The 26,541-nt window shown below is 40.3% G+C and overlaps 2 protein-coding genes across 4 annotated transcripts; one reads left to right on the top strand and one right to left on the bottom strand.

Annotated features, from left to right (window-relative positions):
* Positions 1-381: 381 nt before the first annotated feature.
* On the top strand, positions 382-15,974 carry LOC144025475 (ribosomal protein S6 kinase alpha-6). Of its 3 annotated transcripts, none has more exons than XM_077531510.1 (22): positions 382-694; positions 3,113-3,172; positions 3,237-3,353; positions 3,419-3,500; positions 3,591-3,671; positions 5,528-5,607; positions 6,139-6,245; positions 6,459-6,496; positions 6,674-6,816; positions 7,123-7,193; positions 7,877-7,965; positions 8,213-8,277; positions 9,399-9,501; positions 9,651-9,775; positions 10,222-10,341; positions 10,896-10,985; positions 11,080-11,238; positions 11,319-11,480; positions 11,580-11,656; positions 11,786-11,903; positions 12,959-13,099; positions 14,476-15,974. In XM_077531510.1, the coding sequence occupies exons 1-22, from the start codon at positions 668-670 to the stop codon at positions 14,599-14,601; spliced, it is 2,181 nt and encodes a 726-aa protein (XP_077387636.1). In that variant the 5' UTR covers positions 382-667; the 3' UTR covers positions 14,602-15,974. The 3 variants fall into 3 exon arrangements, with proteins under 3 accessions (XP_077387636.1, XP_077387637.1, XP_077387638.1); XM_077531511.1 differs by lacking the exon at positions 382-694 and adding an exon at positions 802-1,082; XM_077531512.1 differs by lacking the exons at positions 382-694; positions 3,113-3,172; positions 3,237-3,353; positions 3,419-3,500; positions 3,591-3,671 and adding an exon at positions 3,792-4,465.
* Positions 15,975-22,340: 6,366 nt separating this feature from the next.
* On the bottom strand, positions 22,341-24,661 carry LOC144025658 (POU domain, class 3, transcription factor 4-like). Its single transcript, XM_077531926.1, has one exon. The coding sequence runs from the start codon at positions 24,449-24,451 to the stop codon at positions 23,354-23,356; it is 1,098 nt and encodes a 365-aa protein (XP_077388052.1). The 5' UTR covers positions 24,452-24,661; the 3' UTR covers positions 22,341-23,353.
* Between the last annotated feature and the right edge of the window lie 1,880 nt (positions 24,662-26,541).

Consider the following 26,541-nt stretch of genomic DNA (forward strand, 5'->3'; position numbering starts at 1 on the left):
GACAAATACTGTATATATTTCAGGGAAAACTAAAATACTGGTGAATAATTGTAAAGAGACGTACTGTATCCTTATATGCTTTGCTTTGACTGTTGGTGGGAGGGAAAACAGCTGGAGTGAAAGTGGATGAGCTTTAAGCCTCTTATGTCCGTCAGGACGAGATGGTCAGGCTTCCACATTCAGCTTTTAACTCTCGGATCAGAAACCTGGACCGATATAAACAGAACGCTAATGTGATACATTATCATCATTTATCATTTATTTTGCGTCCATCATTTATTAAATACCTTGTTTTCGCAGCCTGCCCCTATTCACGTCGTCGAGCCGGTGCTTTGCGGTGGATAGGGGAAATCCTTAACTGAGTTGCGTCACAAATACGTCAATAAACTCATTCACTGACCAGTTACCTCAGTAGCCGCCATATTCGCAGCTATGGCAGGGTAACGGTGTCTTTGCAGAGCGCATGGTCCCATCATTGACATCAAATACCCACACACTGACACCCCAAGTCCCACCCTGATAGTGGTCTACGGTCAGCCACGCATATTCCCCCCCGAACGACCGACCTGAGCAGCCGGGATTTTACAGTGGGGGGGAACATGTACTTTGGAGCGGGGGTCTAGGTGGACTACGATGCCTTAGATTTAGAGAGGAATCCTGGCACAACATGGAGATAAGCAACGTTAGCAATGAGGTGGGTTTTTGTATTTCTACTTGCTCTACATTGTTTCGGCTTTGTTGCCGAGTTGCGGTATCTTGCCCTGGTTAAAGGTTACGTCCATTTCGCGTCACGAGCTGCAGCGCATCGCGATGCATGCTAACACGCTAACTAATGCTAACAGCTGGTTACATGTTTATTTATTTTTTGTTACAGCGCCTGGGTTTATCATTTTCAAAACTATCCCCCAGGCCTTTGAAACATTGCGTTCCGGTAGAATGTCAGACTCGTTGAACAATGACGCTCAGTTTCCTTGTGGTGTTTGTTGCCATTTATACTTCACGAGGAGTTTGCTGCTTTGCTAGCTTAGCGCATGTAGCATTAGCGCATGTAGTTAGTGTGCAAAGTGACAGCTCGCTATCAGGTAACTTTTTTTTTTTTCTTCTTCTCCATTATCGATTAAAAAGACATGATTGTGTTCTCATGTATTTCCAAGTTTTCCGAGTTAATGACCTACCGAGTGCAGGATTGCCTGCAAGTGAAAAGAGTGATGCTGCTATTGCATATATAAACTTCCCGGTGTAAATGCACGTAGTATTTCACACTACCTTATGCTGTTCTTTGTTAACATAATGAGCTAAGTAAATGTTATTAAAACCTTCCGCGGTGTTCTATCAACCAGTTTCGAGGTGCTTTGGAAACTGTAGAGCAATTCAATCGGATAAAAAAAAGAGGTGCAGACACGTGCGGCTAACCAGTCATAACACCAGAAACTATTGTCATCATGTCACCCTGGAACCCACTTGAAATTATGAATAACAAAACGTTTTTTTAATAGCCTCTGAAAATACACATGCTTTATAAGCTCACTTTCAAAAGAGCTTGACATTCCGCCAAAAGCATGTTGCTATGACGTCTGCTAGCCAAAGGCTGAGCTGCACTGTATTTGTTTGAGTAGCTAATGACTAGAGCACAAGTAAGTGGGCAACATTTTCCTAAGATTACCCAGTATTGTGTGTTAAATGTGGGAACTCTGTCCTGTTCTGAAGGAAAAAAAAAAAATATATATATATATATATATATATATATATATATATATGAACACTAATACATGTATTATTTTTTTACAAGCTGTCCATGAGTACTAGCTCACCAATTTAGAATCACAGATCTAAGTGTTTTGGGCCTGTTGTAGCATTTTCTGATAAAGCATAGTCAGTAGTGTGGAATAACTGAATGTTAGTTGTAGTATCTTCTAAAAATGACACTATGATCTAATGTATTGTAGATGAGCCGCATTGACAGCTGACTAAAGCACTGAAGTAAACATCTAGATTAGCCACTTCAAACTGGAGTAACCTTTTAATCCCCTTTGCATCAGTTTCGGACAATGGAAGACATTTAAACAAAATCGTGTTCAGAGAGCGTTAGGCCTATTCCATATGATCAATTGCGTGTTTGAGAATGGCATAAATAGGCCTGTCATGCTGCAAGTGTAGGCTGCACTCTTGTTACAAGCTGTGATGAGCCACAGCAGAGGTGGGAGTGAAGATGCATGTGTGAATGATGTCTTGGCTTTAGCTGTAGCCAGCATGTCACACTTCGGACCTCACAGATGCTCAATGCTTGCATCTTGATATCTCTTGAGTTGTATCTTCCTATCTTTTTTTTTTTTTTAATATATAGATATATATTTTAAAGGGTAATGCCTCTTGCAGCTTTCTGTAGTTCAATCATATTGCAAAGTGATTTGTTGGCCTCTGTTCTGTGGATGTGAGTGAGTGAGTGAGTGAGTGTATGTCGGTGGCTCCACCCACTGAGTGGGCTTGCGTAGTGCTATGACTCATCCCCTCTCTTCAGAGCCTTGATGGAATTCAACACACACAAACACACTAGACTGAATACATCATGCAGTAAGCTTCACTTCATAAGTGAAACCTGCAAATCTCTGCACCACAGGACTATGTTAATGCTTATATTTTAATTTTTTTTGCGCATTTGGCTGGTGCATTTGACTGGTCTTTCAGTTATTTACATATAACACAGTTCTATGTTGTCATTAATAATCCGCTTGTTGTTACTAGTAGTACCAAGTATCGGAGTGACATTTTCATAGAGAGGCTACATAAATCAAAGGCATCAGACGTGCTATCTATGGTCTTGTCTGCCATTATAGACTCCCAATAACAAGGGATACGGCATGGATACTGCTGTATAGGATGTGCACTTTTAGAGTATGAATTCCATCCTGTTTGTCAACAAGAAGGACTACATGTTAGTGAAAATGCTCTGTTATTGCATGTGAGTCATCGTTTTCATCTGTTGATTTGTTCATCATTCATGTGGGCGTGCAGGAGCCGCAGTCCTGTTCAGTTGAAAGCTCGCATGCACGAGCTTTCCTTGAGTTTTGGCTTTTTCCGACTCCTATGATGTAATTTGTTTTTGTGGCTGCAGGTCAATGGACATCAGATCATGGATGAGCCCATGGAGGAGGGAGAGTGTTACACGCACTGTGTAAGTAAGGTCAGGGGTCTCGATGCATGCGCTTGGTCTTGCTCATATGTTCCCGTGTGTGCAGGATGACGGGACATACAAGGAGATTCCCATCACTCACCACGTGAAAGAAGGCTGTGAGAAAGCGGATCCATCACAGTTTGAACTCCTCAAGGTCCTGGGTCAGGGCTCTTTTGGCAAGGTGAGAACGCACCAAATAAAATTGATCGGTCTATTTGTCATCTTAAATGGTTGTTCCCCCACCAGGTATTTTTGGTAAGAAAAATTGTGGGTCCAGATGCTAGTCAGTTATATGCAATGAAAGTTCTAAAAAAGGCATCATTGAAAGGTAAGGTTCACAAAACCCACAGCACAATGAGTGTGTTCTGTCATCAGTGTTAAATATAATCCGCTTCCGCACTCTTGTGTTCTTGTTCAGTCAGGGATAGAGTTCGCACCAAGATGGAGAGAGACATCTTAGTGGAGGTCAATCATCCCTTCATAGTGAAATTGCACTACGGTAAGAAAATGGAGAACAACAAAGTATCTTCAGTTCTCACATTTGAGGTGTGACATATATCTTCTACAACCGGTGTATTTTTTGGGTGATTAAAAAAACCCCAAATATCACAAAATTGACACTGCAATGATGTGACGACATGTTCCGTAACCTCGCACTTCGTCGAGTACATTCGGACGTTCACATGGCCACGTGATGTTCCCTAAGCATAACAACAATGTCGGAGAGCGTGAACAGCTCTGCAACTTTGTCCTAAAAGGAGGATTTAGTGCGTAATTTGGAGGTACCTCTATCGTGTGGTGGTGGTTTAGCTACAAGAGGTCAGATATATTGCAAATTGCAATCGTTTGCAAATTATACAAGAACACGGGTACCGCTAAAATGAAGAGCAAATGCAACCTAGAATTTAAACACAGCCAAATATGAAGACACATTATGACATGAAAGCAGCTCGTGTTCAGAGTAAAAGTGAGCAAATATTTCAACCGAGCACTTCTGGACCACTGATTAGATGCACTCCTTCGTGACAAAAAAGCAGACGGTGGTAGGGTAATCCTGAAATGGGCGCGTCCATATCACCAGTGGAGTTTTTTGCTTCTACCACCAACATGTGGTTGACACAAACTTCCGAACAACAAGGCAGCGTTCGGACGCTACAAAACCCCTGCCTTGAAACAAGCTACTTTCCCGAGAATCACAAAGGAGAAAATACTGCAAAATGGTTTGGAATCTGCAAACGTGCAAACAGGTGTGTGTAACAAGACAACAGGGCCAAGACAATGACAGTTTTGAAGGTGTGTGTATTCTTTTTAGTTGTAAGCAGTTATGTTACATTTAGATCTCATGGAAAACACTACCTGGATTGTTTTTGTTTCCATTTTGACCTCTGTCACTGATAGATTAGCGCTATATTCTGCACTTTTTTTACATTACAATTGGAGAATAATGGTGGGCTAAATATTGTGCGCAATATCAATAATGTTGTTCCTGAAGCTGCAATCGCAAATCTATTGTTAGTCATGTTTTTACCATATCGTCAGAAATATTGTCACTGCAGATTTCCTAGAAATTGAATGATATAGTTTTGAAGCTCTATCGCCCACCACTTGTTACAACTACAAACTTAAATATATTTTATTGATATTTCATATGCCAGCACAAAGTGGCACATAATTGACAAATGGAAAGAAAATGATTCATGCCATTTTGTTATGAATACAAATCTGAAAAATCCATCTAGTGTAACAAATTGCCTTGAGAAGGTGTTTAATTATTAAATGGAGTGCACCTGTGTGTAAATTTATGACGATGAAGACAGCACAGGTTTGCTAGTGCACATTAGTAAACAAATTGCATCATATAAGCAAAATATATCTCGACAGGTCAAGAATAAAACATGGAGAAGTTTAAAGCAGGGTTGCGTTATTATGATTATTTTTTTTTTTAAAGTGCTGAATATCTGTTAGCACTGTTCAATCTACCATCCAAAAATGGAAAGAGATGTACAGCTCAGGTCGCAGGACCAAAATCCTACTGGCAGTCTGTGTCAAGTTTTGAAACTTGCTATTCACTGATTCTCTTCATCCAATCAGAATATGAACTATTTTGCAAAGAATGTTTCAGTCTTGAGATTGCAGACAGTCATAGTTCTACAAAGTGTCAACTAGTTGCAAAAGGAAGGGATGGATTTTTTCAAAAAAGTAAATTTCCAGAAAATGTCCGGTACATTTAATGGTTAGATAAGATGAGCAAGGTGATGAATTTTTGAAGGCTATCTGATTCAAGCATAAATAGAAACATTCTGTGCCGTTATCTATGGAATTTAGCTAAATTACACGTTTTCCTTGTTTCTGCAGCCTTTCAGACGGAAGGGAAACTGTATTTAATACTGGACTTTCTCAGGGGAGGAGATGTATTCACTCGCTTATCCAAAGAGGTAAACGTACGTTCTGGTGCCCTACATCTCTTTGTACTTTAAGCCCTACTATCGGGTGTTTGCATTTGTCAGTTTGAAAAACAACAAATGAAAATATGAATATTCTTTAACCCTGAAGGAATTCTGAAGATGAAAGTTCCATGTGAGACTGTTGTACGTTTACCACTGCTAAGTCATGTCTCCTCTGTCTGTGTTCACATTTAATCATATTATGACTGGAATTCCTTGTGGAAACAAAAGTGCTTTTCAGCTCTTCAAGTATTAATTGCTTGTCAGGTTGTCGCCCTGATCACTTCCTTTCAAGGGTTTTCACTATGGGAACTTAAGTATCGTGCGGTTGTTGCCATGAGAGAACTTTTGTCAAAAGCATCTCTCAGAAACAAAGCGATAGCTGCCGGCAGCGTCAAATCAACAGCATACAGAATCGAGTTGCCTTCTTGAAATGTTTGGGCTTGTGACGATAACGTTCTTTCTTGCCACTGAATTGTCCTCATCTGAGTTCAGAGAGTAAATCTGTCTAGTTCTTAACAGGTTATGTTTACAGAGGAAGATGTGAAATTCTACCTTGCAGAGCTGGCTCTGGCCCTTGACCACCTGCACAACTTGGGCATAGTTTACAGAGACCTCAAGCCGGAGAAGTACGCGACCTCGCCTTCATCTTTGTACTTGCACACCAAAACAAAAACACTCACCATAAACCTTAGTCCACAAATCCTCTCACAGTGTCTTTTGTTCTTTCCTAACCTCAAACCCCAAAATTTTCACAAAACCCTCAACTGATCATTTTGAATCATGGACATTTTTCATTATGTTACAATAATATTTTGAACATGTGCTCCTTTTCCCCCCAGTATCTTACTTGATGAAGCTGGACATGTAAAGTTAACAGGTATGTTTTTACACTGTGTATATCAACATGTTCCCCTGTGAATTTAGTAGGATGCCGCACAAAAAGTAATCCTCTCTATTTGGTTAAGGAAACGATCACAACTTGTACGCTTTTATCTGGGGACTGTCATGTTTTTGTTTGTCCAGATGAGACATAATCGGATGTCATTGTGTACAGACTTTGGCCTGAGCAAAGAGTCAGTGGATGCTGATAAGAAGGCTTATTCTTTCTGTGGTACGGTGGAGTATATGGCCCCTGAGGTGGTCAACAGGAGAGGACATACGCAGAGTGCCGACTGGTGGTCGCTGGGAGTATTAATGGTATGTGACTTCTCTCAAAACTTGAATATGAGCTCATGGTGATCGTTTCGTAGACTAAGGTTTCCCGGACATTTTAGAGTTTGACATTTAGTTCCTTCCCGGGGTCCAAGAACGTGTTAGTGATTGCCATAGCATTAAGATATATACAGTACATGATTAGTGACAAAGAACACAGCAGAAGATCATCTCGGAACGAACTATGAAATCACTTTTCTACCTCCGTGCAGACTTAATGGTTATAGTATTTGTACTCATTGGGTTATTATATATTGATTGCATTAATTTTTCTTTCTCATATGTTTGCAGTTTGAGATGCTAACGGGGACGTTACCCTTCCAAGGGAAAGATCGCAATGAGACCATGAACATGATTCTCAAGTGAGTTACACGCTAATGTAACTGCTCTAATACAACTGTACAAGTGATAAGATGACAAGTGGGTTCTAATTAGTGTTCCCAAGTTTTCTAGCAGGTATTCAATTCATGAACAAATGAACAGAAATTGATCCTGAATGTAGAGTGACCGGTCAGACTATAATAATAATTCAAAAAGCACATATGTGGCTTTGTCACTTTCCATGGTCCACGAAGCAATGCTATGTAAACATGTGGCCAGTTCTTAATACAAAAAAATCTTATGGAAGCAGTGAAAAAAACAGTGCTAATTGAAAACAGCTAGACCTATATAATATTAATGCCCAAATAATAAAAGCATGGCGATGTTTTTTAAGCATTGAACTTAAAACTAGATGTGAAATAAGCAATCAATCAATAAATAAAATAAAATATATAAATTGTAGCCTTTATGATTTGAAAGTTGCATTCTACTACATTGCTATGTGTATTTGAATTCTAGTAATTCAGCACTAATTGTTTAGTGTATTTTCTCAAATATAGCATTAATACAGTTTTTTAAATTGCTTTTGATTATATTGATTAGAAGTAGCTGTCCGTTTATTCATCCAGTGAGGCAAACTTAGATGACCAAAAAGGTGACAGTTTTCATTTGAACAGTGGTGCTATGGTGCTTATTTATGTTTGTCTCTCTTTTTCCGATTTAGAGCAAAGTTAGGAATGCCTCAGTTCCTTAGTTTGGAAGCTCAGAGTTTGCTGAGGATGCTGTTCAAACGTAACCCAACAAACAGACTAGGTGAGTAGTATTGAACTTTTATGGTGAATCAACCTAGGAAACCGTATATGACTATTCTATGTCCTCAAGAATGTTTTTTTTTTTTTTCTTCTTCTAAGCATGAACTTAATAATTGGTGGCATTTACTTCAATCGGGTGCACTGCAGAATACCACAAAAAGAACTTTGTGTGAAAGTGTTGATACTTTTTGAAGGGGTACATATTCATCATGCCAGGTTTACTGAAGTGATGTGATCTGTGTCTTAAGGGGCCGGACCCGACGGTGTGGAGGAGATCAAACGCCACGCTTTCTTCTCCACCATTGACTGGAATGTGAGTACACATCACATGCACACGAGGGCCGCCAATATTAGTCGACTAGTCACGATGAAGTCGCCAATTAATATTAAAAGTCGATGAGTCGTTTATGTATGTATTTATTTATTTGGCACTCTGTTTTTGACGAAAACTGCCTTGTCTCGTTTTTAAAAAGAGCAGCTGCTTGTTGGTGCAAGATGCCGGTGTTGTCATATCGTCGCTGTCCTGTGAAAAACTTCAGTCCATTTTTGTCATTTTTGACATTATTACGTTCATGAGATGAAACTGAATGCAGACGTCCCAAAATGTTCAGGTTACTCGACTAATCGCGACTACTGTTGGTGATTAGCCGACTAGCAAAATAGTTGTTTGTGGCAGCCTTAACGCACACCCAATCATTTTTCATTTCGCACGCACCCACACAAACACGCATGTAACTCCAGCTTCTGTTGAAAATTCACACTTCGCAAACGTTCAGCCTGGCCATTAATTTTGGCTGTGCCAGCACTCTGTGTGCATCTGGGCTGATGGCCAGTTCTGGCTGTGTGTGAACTAATAGCTCTGCATGAGTGTTCATCAGCCAGCAGGCCGCTATTGGCTGGTCACCATTGTAGAGGAATGGGAGGGAGTTCAGTGAAGAGGGGTATTGGCCTTTCTTTCATAGATGAGACGCGTCAACACGGTTCCAGGACTGGTGTCACAAAAATACATTTTTAAACCCAAATGATGAGATTTCCGCTTTGATGTGGGCCAGATGATAAATCAACACGTCTAGAAAGCGATCCGGTGACATTTGCTTCATTCGGTTACAAGGAGAGGAGAGAGTTGTGGTAGGAGAAATCTGCGTTTCACCATGACAACAGCATCCCACTTCCTGGATGCGGAGAACATTTTTATTTTCCTTTTTCCTTTCTCATGCGCCAAGGTGTTATCAATGGGACCCATTTTGAAGATGTGAATGACGGCATCATAACGGTCGTGATGATGATTGGGGGCAAACCTGTAGTATGAATTTAAAAATATCTTTTGTGACACCTGTCCTGGAACCTTTCTGACGCACGTGTTCACACATTCCACACAACCTACGGGAGCGTTTGATCGCTAATATCTAAAATATAAAATGTGGCTCTCCTCAGAAACTGTACAGGAGAGAACTACAGCCCCCGTTCAAGCCGGCGGCAGGTAAACCAGATGACACGTTCTGTTTCGACCCAGAGTTCACCGCAAAGACACCTAAAGGTAAATATACACGTACTCGCACTCAGTGTAAGCTTGTTAGCTTGAAACCGTCCTGCTGTGTGTTCACACCTGTCACTACATAATTTATTGGGTGTTTGTTTGTAGGCTCGTAGTCTTGTATTATGCAGCGTGTTTGTTTGTTGATTTAGACTCCCCAGGTATCCCTCCCAGTGCGAACGCCCACCAGCTCTTCAAAGGCTTCAGTTTTGTTGCTCCAACGCCGATGGATGAAAACAAGAGTTCCCCACTCCTTAGTATAATCCCGATAGTTCAGGTAAGCTCACTCATTGTCTTTCGTGTACATGCTCAAACCCACTTCTACATCTGTGTAAAAAGAGTCCTCTAACGTTCAAGACCACCATATAGGCATTGTCAATTAGAGGCTCTAATCAGCATTGTAGGTGATGCGGTATGAGCTCAAAGTGAATAAAATAATTTGGGAATGGCATCAAAAAAAATATTATTCAACTGAAAGATTCGGAAGCAGAAACTCCATTGATAAATGGAGCGTAAAACTCAATAAATCAATGTGTTTGAGGCACGTGGGCAGATGGGCAATAGACAAAATTTCAAAACTAATCACATTTTTTAGATGAATTTGTTCATGGGTGGGCATGCACTCCACACACACACACACAAGTATTTGTAAACAGGACATTAAAAAAAAAATCTATTTTCCAATGAGATGTAATCACTTTTTTTTTTCTTTCTTCCTTTCAGATGCATGCGGGGTCCAAGTTCTTGGATCTATACGAGCTGCAGGAGGACATAGGAGTCGGCTCCTATTCCATTTGTAAACGCTGTGTACACCGAGTCTCTGCCGTGGACTATGCTGTGAAGGTAACCAGCCACTGACATTTAAACTGCTGCTAAAATATTGTATACAGTCAGAGACAAATTATAAAGATGAAGTCATTTAAGATGCTCAGATGCATGCGTTTCTTTTCAGTTGCGTGTTTTGGGCACCTAAGTAGTAGGAAGATTTTACTACCACGTAGCCATGCACGTCTGCATGCGATGTTTTCATTAATACTGGTGTTTGATATGGTACCTTAAAGCAATATTTATCCTATTCCAGACTCAATTTGTTTCTAAGATCATCGTATAGAGACGATGCACACATGGACAAAAATTGTTAGTACACTTAAAAAAAAGAGAGAGAGAGAGAATTTTTCAGTCGTAAGGTTACATAGTATCCAGTGATGCAATATAACATTATGTAACATTTGCCTCTATGGTGTATTTAATTTGCTTTCCTTCTACAATCTAGTCTTCAGTTAATAGTAGTCATCAGTTACATTAACATTTATGTAAAGCTGCAAGGTCATCTATCCAGCAGAGGGCAACGTCAGCCGATAGGATGCAAACGACTTGATTGTTTTTTGTTGTCACAGATTATAGACAAAAGTAAGAGGGACCCCTCCGAGGAGATTGAAATCCTGATGAGATACGGCCAACATCCTAACATCATTACACTCAAGGACGTCAGTACATTATTTGTTTTATTGGTATTCCATCATACTCCAAGCGTGTAATACAAAGATGCTGACAGACAATTGTTGTGTGTGAATATGTCAGGTGTATGACGAGGGCAGGTATGTTTACCTGGTGACGGAGCTGTTGAAGGGCGGAGAACTTCTAGACAAGATCCTCAGGCAAAAGTTTTTCTCTGAGCGAGAGGCCAGTGCTGTGCTTTACCACATCACGAAGACTGTTGACTACCTCCACTGTCAAGGGGTGAGAAAACATCACGCACACACGTGTAGACACGCACTCAGCAATCAAATCATCCCATCTTTTCAAATGACCTTTGTCAGGTAGTTCATCGAGACCTGAAGCCCAGCAACATTCTGTATATGGACGACTCCGGGAATCCGGACTCAATCAGGATCTGCGACTTTGGTTTTGCAAAGCAGCTTCGGGGGGGCAACGGTCTGCTCCTCACACCTTGTTATACCGCTAACTTTGTGGCACCAGAGGTGAGCCAGAAACGGGAGAAATTGCATTTAAGCACCTGTTGGGCTGTTTGGAATTTCCATCTTCCATCCTTGACGGTCTTTAAATGTGTTTGTGTTCAGGTACTAATGCGGCAAGGTTATGATGCAGCCTGTGATATATGGAGTCTTGGAGTTCTTTTATATACAATGTTGGCTGGGTAAGACCTTTTTGCAAAACAGATTCCTTTTGAAGACCCTCGTACAGAAGTTATTATGGGTTTTATTAACATATATATATATTTTTTTTTTTAGAGAAGTTTTTAATGCCTTATTAATCCTTTTGGCAGGTACACACCATTTGCAAATGGGCCAAATGACACACCAGAAGAGATTCTTCTTCGAATAGGCTCCGGAAAGTTCTCTTTGACAGGCGGCAACTGGGATACTGTGTCAGACACCTCAAAGGTAAAATGGTCTAAAAAGTAACTGACGTCTACATTGGAAAATATGTCACTGTTATGTAAGGGTCAATTTAAAATATAGAGTCATATTTTAACTGGTGGACGAGTGGTTAGCACGTCCTCCTCCCAGTACTGAGGACTCGGGTTCGAGTCCAGGCTCCGGCCTTCCTGGGTGGAGTTTGCATGTTCTCCCCGTGCCCGCGTGGGTCTTCTCCGGGTACTCCGGTCTCCTCCCACATTCCAAGACATGCATGGCAGGTTAATTGGGGCTTGTGAGTGCGGATGGTTGTTCGTCTCTGTGTGACTGGCACCAGTTCAGGGTGTACCCCGCCTGCTGCCCACAGCCAGCTGAGATAGGCTCCAGCACCCCTCGCAACTCTTGTGAGGAGTAAGTGGTCAAGAAAATTGATGGATGGATAGATTCTATCTGCTTATATAGTTATCAATAATTGTAAATATTTTAATATTGTTGAATTTCCAGGAAAACCTTTTCAGAGGTGACTCAAAAGTCACCCATAGGTTTTCGAGGTATGCTTTAGGCCTTAATGGGTAAAAAAAAAAAAAAAAATGAAATGTATTATTTGTGTTTATTAATATAATATGTAAAACAGTGGTTCTTAACCCTGTTGAAGGTAGTGAACCCGACCAGTTTCCTATGCGCATTCACCGAACCCTTCTTTATTGAAAAATGTAAATCAAATTCAAGACATAGACTGGTGGAAAAAAAAAATGAAGAGGGAGAGTAGCCTTTTTATCGAATGTGGTCTCTTCACCTTGAATTCAGAAAGCATTGTGCTCTTGTATTCTCTATCTTCATGCAGCTTAAGGAAATTTTCCCGAGCTAGTTGTGCTGGACTAGAATTGCGCCACTCGGCATTGCAAATCATGCAGTTATGATGCTGACTCCCATCACTCAACTCTATATTTATAGAGGACTTTGAAACAACCACCTCTGCTTCCCTTAAGATGGAACCAGGGGCAGAAGATACAATGTAAACAGTGGAGATGAAAGCTGATTTTGCCGTAGGCTAGCGTATTCCCTGATGTACGTTTTTGCAGGACCTCCTGTCCCACATGCTCCATGTGGATCCTCACCAGCGATACACGGCAGAGCAGGTTCTCAAGCATTCCTGGATTTCCTGCAGAGATGCACTGCCACACTTCCAGCTTACACGCCATGATGCACCACACCTCGTCAAGGTGAGCGGGAATGGATCAAGCCAACTAACAATTTTGTCAATGATTAAAACGAAAATGAAAACAACACAGTGATAAAAAATTCACACAATCCAATCAGAAGGAATGAAACGCGGGTTGGAGAAAAGAACCACTCAGAAACTGTTCAGTGTTCGCTGCACTTTATTTAATGTTATAACATGTTTGCATTCATTGTGCAGCTGTAAGATTAATCTCAAGCAATTACACACTTTTTTTTATTTAGGTAAAAACTAAGATATATTATTGTCAGTTCAACATGTTTAATTGAAACAATAAAGACACCGTTGTATTAAATGTGTCTTGCGTGTTAAACTACAGTTACAAATAGGTGTGATAATTTTCTCATTTTTCTGTATAAAAGTTGAAATGTATGCTGAAGGAAAATATCGACGAAACTGTCAATTTAGTCAACTAAAATTGTTCTTTTTTTTGTCGACTAAAATTGGATTAAGACTAGAATACAATAAGATGACTAAATTATGACTAAAACTTTAATTAATTTTAGTCAAAAGACCAACTAAATTAAAATTTCTTGTCAAAATTACCACTGCATCATACATGTCATCTATACAGAAAATTATCACACCTATTTGTAACTGTAGTTTGCCATGCAAGATAAATTTAACACAATGGTGTCTTTATTAAACTTTGTTTCAATTAAACATATTGACAATAATATGCCGTCTTAAAACTTAGCTTTCGCCTAAATAAAAAAAAAAAAAAAAAAAAAAAGTGCATAATTGCCTGAGATTAACCTTACAGCTGCACAATGAATGAAAACATGTTTGAACATTAAATAAAGTGCTGTGAACAGTTTCTGAGTCGTTCTTTTCTCCAACCGGTGTTTCATTCCGGTTTCTGATTGGATTTTGTGAGTTTTCGTCATGGTGTTGTTTTCGTTTTAGTAATCGACGAAATTGTCAGTCAGTTCAGTTATCGTCATCGTCTCAATGATTGGCTTCTATTTTAGTTTTTGTTTAATTTTTGTCACAAAAATATTTTCATGTCGATTTTTTTTTGTGTCATTGTTCGTCTTTTTTTTTTCGCTGGTAGGTATTGTAGTGTGAAAACTAAGCACCATTAGAGATGTTGTTTACAATAATGACCACATGTAACTCAAACCCATTCAATACAGCCCAAACCTCTTCCAAATGAATTATTAATTAGCATAAAAATGCATTTGTGGATTCAAAATCCTTTCTTTTCAACTTCATACAGACAGAAGGTTAAATTAATCGAAAAAAAAGGTAAAAGTGCATTTTAGGTTTGTCCTGAAATTTCACCTGTAAGACCAATATCACTAACTTCTTTTTGAGCAATGTCGTTAATGTCAACGCTAATATCCGTTTTCCTTCTAGGGAGCCATGGCTGCCACTTATTCAGCGCTGAGTCAGAAGACAAGCCAGCCCGTGCTGGAACCTGTGGCCGCGTCCAGTTTAGCCCAGCGACGCAGCATGAAGAAACTCACCTCAACAGACATGTAGAACTGCGCACACAAGCATTACAGGGAGCCAGTGCTGCCATTTTCGAACCTCACTCATCCAGACTGAACTCCGTCAAAGCTTACCATCTTCCCTTTTTCAACCTATTTATTTTGAACACAAAACGCACACGCCCACTATGCGAAGGCATCGGCTCAAAAAAGCAACGACTCGGAACTCGTGTCTGTTACTGCTGGGGAGACAGACTTGTATTTATTTTCCACAGCTTTTCATATGCACTTGCCCTCCTCGCCTTTCATTCTTTCTTCCCCGGGGAAGAAACGCACCAGCTGATGTTCTCCTTCACTGTGATTGGCTGATAACAATGCTGCTTCCGTAAACTGTGCCCCGCCCCCTGCCTCCCACTGCTCTTCATCTACGTTCTGTTTATCCTCTCCGCCTCACTTCTTTCTCCTTCCTCCATTGTGTTTGCTTTCTCCGTTTCTCCACACGATGCAGTAAAAAAAGGTTTATGTGCGGGCGAGATGTTGACTTGAGGGACAGCTGCAAATGGTCTGCTCACGCTTCCTCAAAGCCTTCAACAACAACAACAACAACAAATGCTTCTTTTTGACATACTGCAAAATCTTAAGGATCAAATTTGTCTTCTAGCACTTTTGGCAGTATAAATGCATGTGTGGACAGATGCTGTATTTCCTTGACCTTTAATCCATGTTTGTGATACTAATAATGTATCGAAAGAGGTTAAAAAAAAAAATGGCTGCAAGATGGACAAAATGTCTTGAAATGAATGTGAAACCGTGTGGTGACAACAGAAGTTCTAAATTGCACATATACAGATTACTTGCTAATTTATTTGGTACGCCTGGATTAAACTAATGCAGTAGCCCACCTCTGTTAACGAGGATTTTACTGCATCTGTTTCAGAGAGGTGATGATTTTTTTTTTTTTTTTAAAGCTCAATGATGAACTACATTTTTTTTATTATTATTATTAATGGTGGACAAAATCTCACCACCAGATTTAACGAAATAAACCTCTCTATATTTTAAAATAAAAACTAATCAAAATAGTCCCCATATCTAATATTTATTGACATTTGTTTGATCTGTGTGTACCTAGTACATTTGCAAATGATTGTATACATTGTATCTTAATATATACAGTGAAGAGTCAGAAGATGAAGAGCAGGTGCGGGAGCTGTAGGGAGTTCTCTGGAGGGGGGGGAATTAAATGCACCCCGCCAAACCAGAGAGGCTGAATTTAAAAAAAAAAAAAAAAAAATTCCATAGATATCTCTTTTAAAGACATTGTGGAAATTGTATGATATTGTATTTATTTCATTTGATTTTTAAGATTCTATTTTTCTTTCAAGTTCTGTATATATTGACATTAAAGATCATTATTGACATGCATTCACATTGAACTTGCTTATTGTTATTGCAAATGGAAGTTGGGCAAAATTTAATTTAAAAGGACTGTCGGAATCATCAGCGCCCTCTACTGGTGAACTAATAGAATGCAACGGTGGCTCAAGAGAATCCGCTTCGCTCGGTGGGGGCGCTGAGCGGCACAGAAAATGGAAGAATAAAATGTTGCTAAACAGCTGCCATTTGCTGTTGTTTCCTCAAGTGACGCACAGTCAGTGACTAAATACACCACTAGGTGGTGACACTGTTCAGTGCATGACTATGTGGCACTTCCTACTGGGACCAGCAAGGGTAAAATTCAGGATTCATCTCAAGACACATTTATATCAATTTATTTCATTTTGATGTGTTGTGAGAGCGTTTATACTTATGGAGGACAAAAAAAAAAGCCAAAATAAAAACATAGATAAAAGTGAAAATAAAAACTGATGTAAAAATATAATTTAAAAATTAAATACATAAATGTAAATGGGAAAACATTTATAAATGTATATAAAGTAAAAAATAAAATACAAAAAAAGACAAAACAATATATAAAATATGGAAATAAATACTGATATAAAAATATAATTTAAAAATTAAATACATAAAAATAAATGTAAATGGGAAAAACAGCTATAAATGGATATAAAGGTTGGTTTTTTTTTTTAAAAAGACTCAAAAATAAATATAAATATGGAAATAAATTCTGATATAAAAATATAATTTAAAAATTAAATACATAAATGTAAATGGGAAAAACAGCTATATATGTATATAAAGTAAAATAAAAAATGACTCAAAAATAAATATAAATCTAAATATGGAAATAAATACTAAAATAAATATTTAAATATATTTAAATGCAATAAATAAATAAAAAGGCTCTGCTCTCATATTTATTTATTTCATGATGCATGTATGCCAAGCTATTAAAAACATATTTATTGATAAACTGTTCCCTCAGTTTATTCATCTGTACTGTACCATCAATTTACTAATTTGTGTGAACAATGAAAATGTCAGTCGTGTTTGAGAGTGTTACAGCTGTATTTAGTAGCGCATGTGAGTGAAAAGAGTTTGGTAGTGTGTGTTGGTAATCCTACATTACGTTCCTGACTGCCCCTCATATTTTACTCTGCATCCAGTAAGTTATGTAAATGACCATTTTTCTCCTCATCTTCTTTTGTCTTACCAGTTGGATGAGTGTGTGACAGCCGAAGATTGTAATCTGGGCTGGAAAGCAGATGGATGGAGGCATGAGGAAATGCTACCGTCATTATAATAGGCTACCCTTGCCTATGGAACAGCTGTTGTCCTCTCTCTCTCTCAGAATCAGAATGTAAGTCCATGTCAGAATCTCTCTCTCTCTCTCTCTCTCCTTGATAATACATCTGCAGCCTGGGAGCTGAGAGGTAAACAGTGAGGCTAATTGCTTTGACATGCTGCTCTTTGTTTTGGCCTCCTGGTGCTAATCAAGCACGCCGCTAATAAGTCTGCCTGGCAAGGAAACGTAACTGCTTTCAGGCTGGGACGAAATAAAAAATAAATAAAAAAAAATTTAAAAAAAAAGGGACACGGCTATATCAATTCGTCTCCATGATCTGCTGTTGCAGCCCACATTTGTACACGTCAACCACATTTCCCACAGTGCCGCTGTGGCTGGGTGGGTGGCGCCCCATTCAGGTGTGAATCTATTCATCCTCATTAACGAGATTCTCCCCAAAGTCAGCCAATTAGCACGCGGCTCCGAATGAAGCCATTAGCTGTCACATGAGGTAGAAGCAATACTTGTCATTGGTCCACCGCGAGCGAGCGTGCGGCTGCATTCAACTCTAGCTTGCTAATAAAAGCGAGAGAATTAATGGAGCGAGCGTGTGTGATAATGAGTTAATGTGGAACAAGCGGGACAAGCAGTGATCAACCCTCTTGTCTCAAATGAAGATATCACACACTGTGATTTACTCTCCCCCAGCTCTAAACAGGCCTTCCTATACCCTTAACTCATGTGCGTGTGTTCATTAGACATGTTGTTAGGCTAAAAACTCCCCTCGAGTGCAGAGATGCTGCTCAACTGTAGGTTTTGAAATAAGAACCCCGTAATTGCCACTCGTGCTGTAGTGTGACTGAAAAGTCACATTAAAGTTTGCAAGCTCACCAAGATTCGAAATGAGCAACTGGAGAAATGTGCTGTTATGGCAGTGCTTCTCAAATAGTGGGGCGCCCCCCCCCCCCCCCCCCCCCCCCCCCCACAGGGGGGCGCGAGGCTCCATCAAGGGGGGCGCGTTTGACCTCGGGGAACATGCTTTTTTGTTTTTTTATTTTTATCTTTTTTTTTTTTACTGTCCTAGAATAAAGTGCAATTGCACCTCCACTACATTAGGGGGCAGTGGCGCTCTCATTATTGGCAGAGTGTGCGCAGGGAGCTTTCGTTCGGTGGTGTAGGGGTTTGGTTTTGCACTGAGCATGCACGCTTGCACACAACAACAACAACAAAAAATCTGCACAAATTATTTTATTTATTTTTTGTTTTGCAGGTTAAAGCTTTTTTTTTTTTTTTTTTTTTTTTTAATATTCTGCTCCTGAGTTAATGTTGGTGATCATTTTGAATGCACTATTATTGATTGATTTTTTGTCATTTTATTTTTCCCGTATCATATGGTTTGACATGGTCAGTCAAATTTTTTTTATAGTTTAATTAAGGATTTAATTTTATTTTTTTTTAATTCCAGATGCACTTTAAATCTTTTCTATTACACTTAATAAAGGTATTCTTTGTAAGTTGGTCCATATTTCTTTCTTTTTTTTTATTCTCTTATACGTTAATAAGGATACAGTGTATTGCAGAGGTGTACTTATAACAATTTTATAGACAAATGATACTATTTATAGTCGCGGGGGGGGGGGGGGGGTTCTTCTTACTGGGGGGGGGGGGGGGGGCATGACAGAAAATATTTGAGAAGCACTGTGTTATGGGAATGAAGTGCATCTGTTTAGAGGACTCAATAAATCCAATATATTAACATATTGCTAGCAACTAAGTTAAACAATGTGGATCAATAGTCAGTATTCCAAACAGCCCAGGTATCATGTGCCCAGATTCAAGTATCAAAGCAATTGTTTCAACTTGAAAGTGTGAGAACAAAAAAAACAAAAACAAAAAAACAGAGGCTGGTTTAATGTTACTATTTTTCAAAATCATTGTAGTGGCTAGAATTTTTGAGGAAAAAAAATAAAAAAAGAATAAAGGGCTGCTATGGGACTTCCTTGCAAAAAAAGCTGGCACTGATCCAAGAAGGTACAGAAGAGGAAGTAATTAACACGAGAAAAAAAAAAAAACACCTCTTCATTTTACTTTAGTAAGCAGCAGAATATTCCTCCCAAATTGTCTATTTAGGGTGATTAAGATATTTTTAACGATATACAGGGAACAATTTAAAACTGATTTCCGATGTATGTTGCACATTCTTGCACTCTTGCTTCTTCTTGTCGCTCTCTAATTGAGCAAATAACTAAAATAAATGCTCGTCTGCCTCATGTAGACCACAGTGAGAAAAGAGCCTGTCGGGTCGATATGTCCGAATGGGTCAATAATTCATGTGCAACAAGTGTCAAACATCCCAAAGCGCCACTTCAAATGTTTCATTCCATAGAAACAGAAAAATGAATATGACGGTATCAAAACGCACATAGTGGTAGTGTGTGGATAGTCTGGGGCAGTTTTGATCAATCAAGACCTGGACAACTTGTTGTGATTTACGGAAACATGAACCAGAAAAATCATCAGGGAGAAATTTTAGCCGTCATCTTGATGTTGAAGCGGAATTGGTTTCTGCAGAAAGTCAACTTATGAATGATTGTTAAAAAATAAAAAAAAATACAAAATGGAGGTTTTGACATAGCCTAGTCAAAATCCGGACTTGAATCTGATTGAAATGTTCTGGCACCACATTGGAAAAAAGTGCACCAGTGTTGCTGAATGAAAGCAAGGAAGAGTGGTCCAAAATATCTCTTATTGCCAGTTATAGAAAAAGTTTGGTTTTGGTTGTTGCTGCTGAGGGTGTTATTAGCTTTCGTGGGCAAGTGGGCGACTTTTTCACATGCACAACCTGATAGCTTTGAATAGTTTATTTTTTTTTTTCCATCAATAAACATCACCATTAAAAAACAGCATTTTATGTTTATTTGGGTTATCTTTATCTGATATTTACATGTATTTGATTTTCTTAAATATTAAAGTGGATATATAGGATATATTTGATATAATTATGGAAGTTTGACTTTGAATGGAATTATGGAAATAAATCAACGTTTCCATGATATTCTAATTTTTGGAAAAGGATCTGTATATATATATATATATATATATATATATATATATATATATATATATATATATATATATATATATATATATGATAAGTTTGGACACTTTCTTAGTCAATGCATTTGTTTTATTCTCATGACTGCTAACTTTGTAGATTCTCACTGAATCAACAATTGTGGAGTTATTTACTGTACTTAAAAAAAAAAAACTAAAAAAAGAAAAGTGAAATAACTGAAAACATAGTTTTATATGATAGATTCTTCAAAATAACCATCGCTTACTCTGGTTACTTTTTTTTCATACTTTTGGCATTCTTATCTCTGCAGGGAATTAATTCCTTAAAGACTGTTGGAAAACACTTTCAGGCGACTATTTTTGGAGCTCATCGAGAGAATGCCAAGAATGGGCATTCAAAAAGGATATTTATTTATCTATTATTTATTTTCTGCTTTTTAAAGTCCTTTTTAAGTACATAACTCCACATGTGTCTGTTAGTTGTCTTTGTTGTCATCGATTTGATGCCTTCATAGTCATGAAAATAAAGCAAATGTATTGATTGAGAAGATGTGTCCAAACTTTTGTCCTCTAGTGTTTCTGTAAATTTCAATAAATTCGACGTAAGTTCTGACTAATTACAAAACTTTAAAAACCAAACCAAAATGATTCTGTGCTCGAGTGACGTCACGATAAATAAACAAGCACTGAGTTATTCAATCTCATCTTGAAGTCACCACTCGTGTCTGACTCATGATCTGATTCAGAGCCTGCAAGAGTCATCAAATTCAAACATTTTGGAGGACACCATTTTTTTTTTTTTGCACCTCTTTCTTTTTCGCTCTTAACGTGTTTCCAGTCAATCATTTGTGCACTAGTGAGTTATTTAAGTATCAGTTAACCTTTAAAAACGCACTTCCTCTCAAAATTCAACTGTTTTCGGCCTCCAAAGTAGTAAAGTGCTCCAATTTGTTTGTTATTCACAACATTACATTTTTTTTCCTGTCGTTTTACTTGCTCTCCCATCAACGCATTCCACGCTCATCATTTGCGAATTTAAGTTGCGTGGATGCTGCTGCACGTTTTGTTGGACTTTTTTCCTCCTTCCACATTGTCATCGACGTCCCCTTTTACCTCCATCCTCGCTCACCCTCTCTTGCTTGTCTATATACCCCAACCCCCTCCCTGGGCCGCAGACTGAGGAGATGCATAAATTCAAGACACATTAGTATTCCAGTCAGGCTCTCTGTTTTCAAGGCAAGGCCTAGCACACCCCTCACCCCTCCTCCCCCCGCCCCCCCACTTCCCCTCCTTCACTCTCCCTCTTCAGCTCTATTTTTGAATCATTTAAACAGTGCTGCATTTACTTTTTTTTTTTTTTTTACACCCCCCCCCAAAAAAACCAAAAACATCCTTAATTTATTTTCAAGCTTCACATTTTTTTTTTCTCCCCCCCCCAGAAATATAGCTCTATTTTGCTTTTTGCATCGCCAATTATACGGAGCTGTAGTCTTTGAAATGAGATTCATCTGCTTCTGCGCGTGCTCGTGCGTGTCAACGCGTGTGCACGCGCGCGCCGGCAGGCCCACCGGCCCCGGCCATACATCACGCATGTCTGATCAAGGAGGGCAGAGGGCCCTGACAATAACATTTCAGAGGAACTGCATGCACAAAGCGTCTCTTTTTTTTTTTTTTTTTTTTTTTTTCCCAATGATCAGTCTGCAGCCAAGACTCCATCCGAGCCACTTGGATATTTTACAGCTGTTCGGGACACCAAACCTACGGGGGGGGGGCGAGGAAACACAATTTGGACATGACAAATAAAAGGAGACGCTGCTGTTCATGTAAAAAAAAAAAAAAAAAAAAAAAAAACGTAGCCTACATTACGAACCATTTATTTAATTTTTTAGTCGTATAAATAATGTTTGAGGTGCTTAATTAGAACTGCATTAGAAATGTAAGATTTAATAATAATAATAATAATAATAATTTATTGCTGATCTTTAATTATTTTTTGGACAGTCAACAATTGTAGCAAGAAATCGTTTATTACAACATACATAGTTTATTTCAAAACATAATACAAGCTTTATACTGAAAATAAATAATTGCTTGAGCTGTCATCGAAATTTGGAATAAAACCGCCGAAACAGTTCAATCTTATACTGAAAATATTTTTTTTTTTTTACATTGCTAATTAAGTGCAGGAATAACTAAGAGCATTTTTTAAATTAATGACTTCGAAAGGGTAATATATAAAACTGTACAATATTCGAAAAAATACTTGTGAAATAAACCAAATAACAGGAGTATTTAATATTATAAAATTTGGATAGTAGAACGTACAATAAAATTATAGGCAGGTGTATAGCATCAAAACCATTTCTTTTTTTTTCTATATTCACGGCTCCTTTTCAGAGTCTACACAGTTTAAATGGTCGAAGATGAATGAAAGCAACAAAATACATTTATAAAAAAAAACAAAAAAAAAACTGTTTTGTGAGCGGCCAAATAAACTGCAGGCCACAACGGAGGGGCAAAAAAAAAAAAAACAAGATTCAAGTGCTATTGTGTTGGTACCACTGGACTGAGAGCCTATTTTGCATATGCAAAAAAAATAATAACAGCAATTACAGATGTTTCTACGAGTATGTTACAAAATAATAACGTGGAAGGATTATGAGCTCACGTGGCGCCCAAACACTGAAATATCAAATCAGTTCAGAAAAGAAAATCATGTTGTTGTCACTCCACAACAACACAAAAGAGGAAAAATAGAAAAACGAAAACAGCAGTTCCCATTCATGTTGACAAAAAAAAAAAAAAAAAAAAACTAAAGGCGCTGGTAGATTATAGGCACATTTTTGTATTCATATCCAAACATTTTGAGCGGCTCCACGGAGTGACGTGAAACGGCGGATTTAATGCCCTCGTGCAGGCGCTTCCAAAGAGGCCAAGGCTGCGCCGGTATCTCTCCGGTGGGAGGTCCGGACGAGTCCGTACATCGGCACCGCGAGAGTCCGACTTGGCTCCGGTCCCTCCCGCTCGAGCGCTCACGCGGCGGTCAGAGGTCGTGGCACGAGGACGCGTCCCCCGCACTGCCGCCTCCGCCGTGGGAATAGGGCGCCTCGTGGGGCGGCGGCGGCGGCTCCCCGGGCGGCGTCATGCGCTTCTCTTTCTGCCTCCGGTTGCAGAACCACACGCGCACCACCTCCTTCTCCAGCTGCAGCGTGTCCGCCAGCGACGTGATTTCCTGCGCGGAGGGTTTGGGGCACTTGAGAAAGTGCGTCTCCAGGACCCCCTTGACGCTGACCTCGATGGACGTCCGCTTCTTCCGCTTCCTCCCCTGAGCCGCGATCTTGTCTATACTGCTCGAGCTGCCCGTGCTCGAGTCCGCCTCCTCCAACCACTTGTTCAGCAGCGGCTTGAGTTTGCACATGTTTTTAAAGCTCAGCTGGAGAGCCTCGAACCTGCAGATGGTGGTCTGGGAAAAGACGTTGCCGTAGAGGGTGCCCAGGGCCAAGCCCACGTCGGCCTGCGTGAAGCCCAGCTTGATCCTCCGCTGCTTGAACTGCTTGGCGAAGTGCTCCAGCTCGTCCGACGTCGGCGTCTCCTCGTCGGAGTGGTCGTGGCAGTGGTGGGCGCCCTGCGCGTCGCCGCCGTGCTCGGGGCTGAGCGTGTCCCTGAGGCCCGGGTGCATGTTGGGCGGCGGGGTGAGCCCGCCGTGCTCCAGCATGCCGTTGACGGCGAAGCCGCCCTGGGAGTAGATGTTGATCTGCTGCCCGCCGCCGCCGCCGCCGATGGACGAGTTGTGGGACGCCGGAGTCCCCCACGCCGCCGGGTGGCTGCTGTTGTGGTGCGGCGAGTGATGAGCGACGTGCGGCGAGCGGTGGTGGATGATGCCGTGCAGCTGCAGGTCCTCCCTGCCCGGTTTCACGTCCTGCTGCTCCATGGACGACGACCACGGGCTGCTATCCGACAGCGTGCTCGCCCACTGGTGCCCGAGGGGGTGCCCGTTGCTCTGGACGTTCTGCAGGTAGTCGCCGTGCAGCAGTTTCTGGTGTCCCCTGTAAGGGCTGGCGGGCTGCATGGCCTGGCTGTCCGGGTGGATCATGGGACTGGAGCCGAGCAAGGTGTAGGGGCTGGAGGCAGCTGTGGCCATGCTGGCTGCTGAACCCCACTGGCGATACTAAAGTGAAGCCTCGGCTCAGCCTCTGACATCTCCCTCTCTCTGTGGAGTGTCGGCGCCGCGAGTCGGGCGTTGACGGACGCCGACAACCGCCACTCACCGGCGGAGGAAGCCGCGGCGACGACGCTTTCTCCACCAATGACGGCGCAGCGTGTACGCCACTTCCGGGTTCACAACCGTAGAGAGGGAAGGGTTAAAGGGCGGGAGGAAGCCGCGGCGACGACACTTTCTCCACCAATGACGGCGCAGCGCGTACGCCACTTCCGGGTTCACAACCGTAGAGAGGGAAGGGTTAAAGGGCGGTGGAACCGGAAGTGAGTCCGCTGAGTCTGTTTTTGTGGAACAATGTGCGCGTGGAGCGCACTTCCTGTTTATTAATCGAAGTTTCCAGCTGCTTTTTTTTTTTTTTTTTTTTTTTACGCGCCGCTGTCACCCTTGAGCGCGGATAAACGCCAGCGGCGTTTGTCAGACGTGCCGGTGCACTTCATTTGAGAAGGATGCGATCAAACCTTGGTCCAATTCGGACTGATAATCATTAACTTGCAGTTAAACACTTCCGGCTGGACGTTTCTAAAGGTGGCACGTCTCAAGATTGTGCACTTTTGCGAACGGGCTATGCAGGACGGAATGTCAACAACACATAAAAAAAAAAGTACAATCAAAATCAGTTTAAAAAATGGCGAAATTACCCCCAAACATAGTAGAAATAAATCAATTCCTCGCATATAAAACGCGCGAGTGCGCATGTCCTACATTTATTCCCACTCATAACATTCTCGTTAGAACTCAGCAAGATGATTTCTGCACAAAGCTAACTTTAGCTACACTTATAATTTCCATTTGAAGAATGTGTGCCAACATCCTTATTGCTTTGCAATTCCATTAAATATATTGCCGGGGCTCCCAGGTTAAGCTCGATTTAAATTTGCATACATTTTCATACATTTAGGAGAAATAAAAAGAAGTGCCGCGGAGCCAGCAGAAAGTCATTTCGAGAGCGCCGAGGAGGAAGACAAGCAGGAGGCCGGAGCAGGTGAGCGGATGGCGGCCATGCAGGACGTGTGGACGAGACCGCTGACCGACCGATGGACATCGACCGGCCCTTCGGTGACCACCAGAGACTCGCATGCGACGAGGGATGTGGACTGAGAGTGCGGAGTAAGATGCGTTGCAACTGGAATAAGAAGAATACGCTTAAGAATTTGAAGTGTATTATTATTGTTATTTGATTTTTTATTTTTTTGTTAAACGTTAATGTTAAATGTTTTTTTTTTTTTTTTTTGCTTGGAACGAGAGAAACCGAGTCGATGTGAGCTTTTTTGTTGTTGTTGCTATATATAATAAGTTCAACTAAATTAAATGTATTATTATTCTTTTTATTTTTTTTGTATTTTAATGTTAAACATGTTTTTTTTTTGCTTATAACGAGAGAAACCGAGTCGATGTGACCTTTTTTTTTTTTTTTTTTTTTAATATAATTTATTGAGTTGAAGATAAGTTCAACTCAATTTAATGAAGAATTTTATGAATTTAGGAAATCGGTCAACAAATGACAATAATGTTAATAAAATAATTAGGACATGCATTTTTTTGCTATCGATATTTATCATAAAAGTAGTATTTAAATCTTTTGTTTGATATCAAAATGTTTTGTAAAATCGTATAGCACCTGCCGCCATGATTTTTTTAAGTACGCATTTAAAGTGGACACAAGAGTGCTGCTTGGCGAGGGGGGTTGCATTGCTCTCGATATAGTCTAAGTTTCTAAGTGTAACAGATGCTTCTCTAGAAACGCTCCGCGTGCTGATTCCTTTTATTCCCATCAACATTTTTGCGCCGTCGAGCTGGTTTCCATAGTGAGGCGAATAAAAGGCAAATCCCCGCTCCGCGCCTCCAATAAAGAGCCCATTCACAGATAACCCGAGACAGCCCTTGCAACACTGACTGCCTCTCTCCCACCGAGGTGCACATTACTGCTCAATAAGACAAGCTAATGACTCATAATTTCTCTCATTTTTGTCTTTTTTTTGGGGGGGGGGGATTAATGGTTTGTTTAGAGTTTA

The sequence above is a fragment of the Festucalex cinctus genome, chromosome 9, assembly GCF_051991245.1.
Source record: "Festucalex cinctus isolate MCC-2025b chromosome 9, RoL_Fcin_1.0, whole genome shotgun sequence".
Lineage (NCBI taxonomy): Eukaryota > Metazoa > Chordata > Actinopteri > Syngnathiformes > Syngnathidae > Festucalex > Festucalex cinctus.

Coding starts and splice junctions, on each gene's coding strand:
- LOC144025475 (XM_077531510.1), top strand. CDS start 668: ATGGAGATAAGCAACGTTAGCAATGAG. Junction 6,497..6,673: donor TGGACATGTAAAGTTAACAG/GTATGTTTTTAC, acceptor CATTGTGTACAG/ACTTTGGCCTGAGCAAAGAG. Junction 8,278..9,398: donor TCTCCACCATTGACTGGAAT/GTGAGTACACAT, acceptor GGCTCTCCTCAG/AAACTGTACAGGAGAGAACT.
- LOC144025658 (XM_077531926.1), bottom strand. CDS start 24,451: ATGGCCACAGCTGCCTCCAGCCCCTACACCTTGCTCGGCTCCAGTCCC.